At 38.3% G+C, this 8,645-nt stretch overlaps 1 protein-coding gene across 3 annotated transcripts in view; it reads left to right on the top strand.

Annotated features, from left to right (window-relative positions):
• ERBB4 (erb-b2 receptor tyrosine kinase 4) overlaps positions 1-8,645 on the top strand; it is a 708,927-nt gene that overhangs the window by 447,285 nt on the left and 252,997 nt on the right. For all 3 annotated transcript variants that reach the window (XM_045295392.1, XM_045295397.1, XM_045295390.1), the window contains one exon: positions 4,005-4,127. In XM_045295392.1, the coding sequence (XP_045151327.1) occupies positions 4,005-4,127 (123 nt within the window). The remainder of the gene's footprint in view (positions 1-4,004; positions 4,128-8,645) is intronic.

Here is an 8,645-nt window from a genome sequence, read left to right as displayed (position 1 = left end):
GAGTTTTTCAGATAAGTGGAATGCGGTCTTCTTTTTTTCAGTTTTTCAACTCAAGGTCTTTGCACATTTAATTTTAATATTTGATTTCTTGAGCGACCCTTTCAAAATTTCTTTTCCAACTTCATCATTTGCTTTATTTGCCTTAGTCTCTCGAAAATTAAGAGCACATTTGAGACTTTTTCTTGAGACATCCACTTTGGTCTTTTCTTTCTTTCCTGTCTTATGAACGACCCTTTGCTTTCTTCGTGAATGGCGCTCTTGATGTCCTCCCGCAGCTCATCAGGTCTCTTAGCCTACATGTCCCATGCATCAAATCTGTTCTTGAAATGTTCTACAAATTCAGGTGAGATAGACGCAACATCATACTTGGCCTTCTTGGATGTGTTTTAATTTTCTGCTGCTTTATCTTGAATTTATATACAACCAATTGATGATCCACAGCCAGCCCCTGGTCTGGTTTGAACTGCTGACATTGAGGTTCTCTATTTGGTCTTCTAGCAGAAATCAATTTGATTTCTGTGTATTCCACTGGGGGAAGCCCAATGTGTATAGTGACCTTTTGTCTTGTTTGAAAAAATCTTGCTATGAACCAGCTGTTGGCTTTGCAAAATTCTATCACGGTAAATCTTGAAATGTTATTTTTGACTATGAATGCAAAGTTATTCCTCTTGATAGTGTCATTCCCAACATAGGAAACCATATGATTTTCTGATTTAAAATGGCCAGTCCATTCCAGCTCATAAATCCCTAGGATATTGATCTTTATGTGTTGTATTTCATTTTTGATGATGTATAATTTTTCGAGATTCATACTTTGTACACTGGAAGTTTTGGTTATTAGTAGATTTCTGCAGCCCTTTCTTCTCCTTTGGAGGCATGCCTCATCAGCGAGTGAATGTCCCGCAGGGCTTTCCTCCAGTCACTTCATTCGAGTTGACTTGACTTTGGTGAAGCAGCTCTTCTGCAGCCCTATTGTGAGTGCCTTCTGACCTGAGGGATCCATCCTGAGGCACTATGGTTGCCTATGCTCCGCTTCCAGCCACGAGGTCTGCAGTATGTGACGGTTCACATGCTATCCATTAAGATGTTGAGCAATGAATTCCCCTGTGGTGGACAGCCACTTTCTTCTCCTTAGTCTAGTCTTAGTCTAGAAGCTCGGCGGAAACCTATCCACCTTGGGAGACCCTGTTGGTATGGGAAAAACCAGTGATATAACTTTTAGCATCACAGCCACACAGAACCATAGACTGACAGGCAAATGGTGGAAACCCTGGTATAGAACTTACAATTAAAACCACATCTCTCTCCTAGAACAATACTGGTTCTCAAATTAAAACTATGCTTACTTTCAAGACATAATACTCAAATGACAAGAAACAACTGTTAATAATTTTTTCTCCAATTAACATCTAAGAAAATTGTAGAAATCTTAGTATCCCAAGATGAACCGTGAAACTTGCAAATGAGGAATTACTACATGGTAGATGCCAAAAACAAAATCAAACTAAATTCATTTCCATGGAGTCAAAGCTGACTCACAGTGACCCTGTAGGACAAGGTAGTACTGTCCCTGTGAGTTTCTAAGACTGTAACTCTTTAATCAGATGGCCTCGTCTTTCTTCTGTGGTATATTCAAAGGTATGAAATAAATAGGAATAAATATGAAAAATATTATATTCATCAAAAAATTACATATGATTTATTGGGTAAAAGTATATACAATAGAACATCCAGGAACAAAACTTCCAGACTTACAATTTAAGAACACTTTATTGTATTCTTTATGCTGTATCACTAGATCATTATTCTTTTCCCATTCAACTATTTTTATGTGATTATTATTGGTAATTAAAAGATGATTTGTAAAAATATGCATTATACTTGCGATGTGTGTTTATGCACATACATGATAGGTTTGTTCTCCTTTGGATAACCAGAGAAGGCCAGGCTCCACCCTCATGGGGATTTCTTAGTTTGTATCTGCAAAAATAAGGAAACATTGAGCTTTTTGAAAGCAAGAGAAAATGGGAATGGAAGTGAACATTTTCATTCACAAATGGTTTAAAATGCAGCATAATGTTTTAGTCATCCCAGGGTAAAGGAATATTGTTTAGACTAAATGGCTGATAGAAAGCTAGACCTGTTGGATACACTCTGCCATGGATCCCAGGATATTCATACATACATACATACATACACACACACACACACACACACACATATATATATATAATGAATAAGATAGTCTTGGTTAACTTTGAATTTGAGTATTTTCAAAATAATTTTGTTTAGGATTAAGTTGTACAAGGACTAATTTATTTCATCTACTTATTGTTATTGATATAATGTATGATAGAATAAATATTTGAAATTTTTTAAAAATGAATTTAACAGAGTCTTGTAACTCTGAAATTTTGCTTAAGTGACTTGAATGCAGTTGCATGCTATCAACTCTATATATTTAGAATATGTATTATAAACAGAAACAAAAGAATTTGCTGATAAATGATTAGAAAACAGCTTGAGTTAATTGATCATTTTTGTCATGTTCTCTCTAACATCATGGTTAACTAAAGACCATTCCTCTAATTCAGAAGGCTATGATGTTCACAGAAGCATGAGAATAATATCCAGGCTGACGGCCACAGTCCACTTCATCTAGTAAATAGACATTGTGAAATACTGCTTGGTTCTAAACAATCTGAGGAAGAGTAGCCCTTGATTATTTCCTTATGCTGAGAAAGAACAGGCCATTTGTCTGTGTTTAAAGTCCAGTTCTTTGAGTTAACTCTTTACCAATTATAACACTGTGTGCTATTTCAGCAACTTGCTTTTTTGGTCAGCATAGGGGAAAAAGTAAAACTTTAACATGAGAGCCACTCATAGCCAGTGTCTTAACTCACACTTCCTTTTGCTCACATTTGCAAATGATTGCTACACTCATACATGATACCTCTGCTCATTCATCTTCTGTGACTTGAGTGTCACTTAAAGTATCATACCTCAAGCCATCAGCACAATTTTACTCCCTCCCTCTGATATTGCCTCCATCCTATGGTTCACAGAGCAGTAATTTTCCCAATGTCTATCCGTGTTCATTACCTCATGGCTGATTTCAAAGTGTGCCTTTTTCGGGAAGCCAAAACTAGTGAACCTTATTCCCTGATCATTCTTTATTCCTTTGATTTCCATCATATGTCCTTAGGACCTACAGCCAAATTACAGAATTTTAGATTTTATGAGCTAGAAGACATTTTGGTGCTTAGTATTTAAACGTTGGCCAAGGGGTACTATCATACATAGTCTTTACCTCTGCCCCTGCCAAAGTCACTGCCAGTCAGATGAGCCCAACTCCTAGCAGCCTGCATCAGGTGTCTGAGACAGAAACTCTTACTGGAGCCTTGGCTTTCTAGAAGTTGTAAAACCACAGAATTTCACTCACACTGCAGATCCTAATGAACCAGCATCTGTATTTTAATAAGGAGCTCTGATAATTCATAATGCACAGGGAGGTATGCAAAGCATTATCCTGCATTTGGCATTGCTCTAGTTTTACACTTTAAAAAAATCCTGGCTTTCAGCTAATTTTTTAAGTGCTAAGAAGGCAGCTTTTCATTTGCATTCATGTGTATGCATCAAAGTCAAGGTGGCCACACCAGCTCTATGCGATGACCTAGGCAAAGCCACGAGAGGAAGGACAAGGTCTGAAGGAATGCCTTCATGTATGAGAGGATATCATTCCAATTTTCATGGAAAAAGTCTATTGTCTTTTAATTTATTTTTTTTAATATATAAACTTTTTGAAACCTTCTCTCATGTCTGTGGAGATTGAGTGCCCCATAGAACAAACAGGCTGTGTGTCAAGGCATATGCACTACAGGGGATATTTATGTGCTTTTGCCTTTGTGAGAATGAGAGAGAGAGAGAGATAGAGAGAGAGCGAGAGAGAGAACCGTGTGTTTGAGTGTAAGATTTTTTAAACTTGGACTCTTTTTGCTTTGCAGTTGGTAGAACCCCTAACTCCCAGTGGCACAGCACCTAATCAAGCTCAACTTCGGATCTTGAAAGAAACTGAGCTCAAGAGGGTGAAAGTCCTTGGCTCTGGGGCCTTTGGAACTGTGTATAAAGTAAGTCAGAAACGATGCGTACCGTCCGTTATTGCAAGGTTTTCTTTGAACATTTTGTCTAATAACCAGTTATTACTGTAGCCAACCTAATTACATTTTCAATATTCTGAGAGGAAAACCTCCACAGTATCGAGAAGTTGCTGTAGAAATGAATTTATTAATTTTTATTGAACGAGCTAGACCAGTCCTAAGAGAAAACCAGGGAATGCTGGTACATAGCAGAAGTACATAATCCTCTCTCTCAATGTCTTCCTGAACTCCTTTGACTTTCCTTTCTTAGGATACTCCCTACCTTCATTCAACATAACCAGACTCAGTCGCATATTTCCCTTCCCCACGTCATGGCGTTCCACAAACCCCCAGACAGATGAGTAATATGTACCATCATCCTTTGCTGTTCTCCCTCTGTGCTTTATCCCAAAGCCTCTCCATGAGAGCTCTCACTACCACTGAGTCAATTCTGACTCAGAACAGCTCAGTAAGAATTCACACACTTGCTGACACATGATTAAGACAGGACTAGTTCTAATGCTAGTGCCTAGGTAGGGCCCATAGTTAACAGAGTAGGCTGCTAAGCCAAAGAGGACCGGGTTAAGTCCACCTCAACACAGGCACCTCAAAGAAAGGCCTAGGGATCTACTTCTGGTCCAGAACCCCGGGGCGCACTGCTCTGCCCTTTGCACACATAGGGTTGCCTTGAGTTTGAGTTGACTGAAGAAAAACGAATCAGTTCTTGAACCAGTTTGTTTTCCTTGCTGGTTGCAGATATAATGTAACAGGGATTTCAGTAGTTACATTGTCTTCACCCCTACCTGCAAGTGAAAGGTGTTATTTTTTGTGCAAAATTGAAGTCAGAAGGGAAGGGTGACATCATGGGTTTTTGATAAGAGAAATTTATCTTGAAAGCGAATGATCACGGTGGCATTTGTATGTTGACTTATTTAGTTGAATTGAAAGATCAATTCACTCTTCTAACAGAAGGTTAATTGTTCTAATATGTACTTTAATGGTCAATAACAGGATCAAGGGCCCCTTCTAGATTAATATGGAATCCTTTTGTAAAATCCATTACTTTAATTCCCATAATTTACTTGGGCAGTGTTATGATTTTCCAAAAACTCTACACAAGTCTATCTTTTATTTTTAAAATACGTTCAAATAAATCTATGTTATGGTCTCTATTTTAAATATACATTTCTTTTTACTATTTAAAGAAACTATTAAAAATTAGAATATAGACTTTAAGGTTTGTTCTGTTCCACTTGTATCCAAAATAGTATCTTTAAAAGCAAACAGCTCTCTGTTCAGAATGCACAGGGTTCATGGCCTTTTATGCATATTTCCTTCATTTAAATGCGGGGTTCCCGGCTGAGCACCTCATGGTCTGGACACTTCTCTGGTCGCACTGGCAACTTCTCTAGTTTCTGCTTATTTGGTTTTCCAGTTTATTGAGTGCTACCAAAAGTAGACTCATACTGTATGCACATAGGCTTTCTTAAATAGACTAACATTACGCATATAGTGAACAAAATTTTAATCTTCATGTGTCCTGGATAAAATAGTATCAAGAGAATTACTTACTTTAATACCAGTGAGGTCTTAAATTTGAACTTAAATTTGAAAGCTGGTAATTGTTTCAATATAACTGAAGGTTTTCATAACGAACCATGGATCACATGGCTCTAATAGAAATCTGGTTATTAGAGCCTTCTGCCCTTATGTTTCTGGTCTGTTATTAGTTGTTTCCTGTTAAAAACAAACACAGTGCTAGTAAGACATTTTGCTTATCTCTGGAGCAGGGAGATAGAGTAAAGGGGCAAATGTAATTGCATCATAACAAACTTTCTTTTCAAAGATAGTGTAATCTCAGATTGTTACTAGAGGGCAAGTCCCTTATATGTTATGATGATATATTGTCTGCCAATTGAATTTTATTCTAAACCATAAAAATCCCATAACTCAAGACTGAACACTACTTAATGACCTGAGAAAAAATACTACCTACTGAGAGATTTCATAATAAACGTTTATTCATACCTTTATTAAGCACAACCATCTGTGTCTTTTCCATAAGTCTTGTACCTCTACTTAATTTACTTATACATGAAAGTTTCATAGCATTTTTGAGTTTTCTTCTTAGCGCTAGCATGTTAAATTATAGCTTGAATTGTTACATCTGTTCACAGGACTTTCTTGAACATAGGTTCAGATTGGATTATACAATTATCGGGTTAATTTTGCATACTAGTTGTAGTTATACTGTATGTAAATATAAAGGACTTTAGCTATAGCATAGATATCACTGTAGTTGAATTTTCCTCTGATCAGGTCTAATAATCAGTAATATATACCAGCAGTTCCTTATGGACGAGTCCTCTTTACCCTTTAATGTTACATATATTTGCTTTCATATTGCCTAAGAAATGATTGAACCAGCCCCCACATCAACAAATTCTTCATCACAATCCCCCCTTACTTGCTGAATGAGCAGTTTCTACACCATAGAAACACCGCAATCCTTTGCTTGCCCTAAAGTAAGACTGAGAAAGAGCCATTCGCACCTGCTCCATTGCCTACCATTTAACTGAAAGAAACACTTGGAAATAGATGCTTTTGTAATGCAGCGTATGCTTGTACACTATGTAGAAAGTAGCACACATTAATTCAAGATGAATCCATATTTTCATTTTAAAATTACACTTCAGGAATATTTGAATTTTAATGGTGAATCTTTATAAACGAACCCCTTCTGAGATTACTTAATTTAATAAGGATAAGTCTTTATTCTATCCCAGAGAGTACTTGTGAGAAAATGCAGCCGTTTTGGTCTTGGGATTTTTCCTTTCTCTTTCTACTTTAATAATATTTTATCTTAACTTACAAAACAGGGACTTTGATATATTACTTTGTTTTTTAGCACCAACTCCATTACCCCTTAGGATGAACTAAACTTAAATTCACCTTTTATGGTTATTTTTTTCCATTGTATTATTACTTTTTAATAATTTCTATGTAGATAGAGGCATGGTGGTGCAATGGGTACAAGATTGGCTACAATCTGCACGGTCAGTGGTTTGAAACCACCAACAGCTCCACAGGAAAAAGACGGAGCCTTCGACTCATGTAAACAGTTACAGTCTTGGCAACCCACAGGCCCTCTCCGAGGCAGCATTGACTTGACGGCCATGAGTTGAGAGATGTTGTTAAATACAAGTTGCAATATGGGCAAAATAATTGATACAGGAAGTATCAAAAGAAAATGGAAAGAATACACAGACTCACTGTACCAAAAAGAAACGGGAGACTTTCAAACATTGCAAGAGGTAACATATGATCAAGAACCAGTGGTACTGGAAGAAAAAGTCCAAGCTGCCCTGAAGACATTGGGCAAAAACAAAATTCCAAGAAATGACAGGTTATCAATTGAAATGTTTCAATAAGTTGAGGAAGTACTGGAAACAGTCACTCACCTGTGCCAAGAAACTTGGAAGGCAGCTACTCGGCCAACTTACTAGAAAATATGTGCTGTATTTGTACCCATTTCAAAGAATAGTGGCACAAGAGGCTGCATACATTATCAAGACTATGGTTTATATCACATGCATGTAAACTTTTGCTGAAGATCGGTCAACAGTAGTCGCAGCAGTACAGTGACAAGGACAGGCCAGCTTCAGAAGAGGACACGGAACAAGGGATAAAATTTCTTGTGTTGGATGGATGTCGGTACAAATCAAAGAATACCAAAAGGATGTTTCCTTGTGTTCTATGGAGTATGCAAAGGCATTCAACTTGGTCGATCATTGCAAATGATGCCGAGCTTGAGAAGAAGAGGAACCTAGCCCTCTTCACGGTGCTCGTGAAGAACCTGAACACGGACAGAGAGGCAATGGTTCCAAGAGCACAAGGGGAGGCTGCATAGTTTAAAATCAGGAAGTGTGTGTGTTAGCACTGTATTCTGTTTGTCTCCCGTGCTTATTCAGTCTGTATGCTGAGCAAAGAATCAAAGAAACTGCACGGTAAGAGGAGGAAGGAAACATCAGGATTGGAGGAGGGTGAGTGACACCCTACAATGAGCAGATGGCATAGCCTTGCTTGCTGAAAGCATGGATGACATGACGATCATGGATGTCAGCCTTCAATCAAACCAAACTCATTGCCACGGAGTAGATGCTCCACTCACAGTGGCCCCCTAGAGCAGGGTAGAACTTGTGAGTGTTCAAAACTCTAACTCTATGGGAGTAGAAAGCCCCTCTTTCTCCCTGCAGCCTTCAATATGGATTACAAATTAATATAAAGAAAACCCAAACCCTCACAACTTGACCAATAGAGAGCATCATGATACATGGACAAGAGATTGAAGTTGTTCAGGACTTTGTCCTGCTTGGATCCACATAAAAAGCTCTGGGATCGCCCTCGAAGGATACACGGCGGCCGGGGTCCCGGCAGTCCCGGGAGAGTGGGGGCGCAGGGGAAACTCGGAACCGGGTTCCTCTGGCTCTGCCCCTCCAGCTCGGAGAA

This window comes from Echinops telfairi, unplaced genomic scaffold (genome assembly GCF_000313985.2).
Source record: "Echinops telfairi isolate 266 unplaced genomic scaffold, ASM31398v2 ScPeMD7_3;HRSCAF=10, whole genome shotgun sequence".
In the NCBI taxonomy this organism is placed as follows: Eukaryota; Metazoa; Chordata; class Mammalia; order Afrosoricida; family Tenrecidae; genus Echinops; species Echinops telfairi.
The sequence above is the reverse complement of the archived record's forward strand: the minus strand, read 5'-3'. Positions and strand labels throughout refer to the sequence as shown.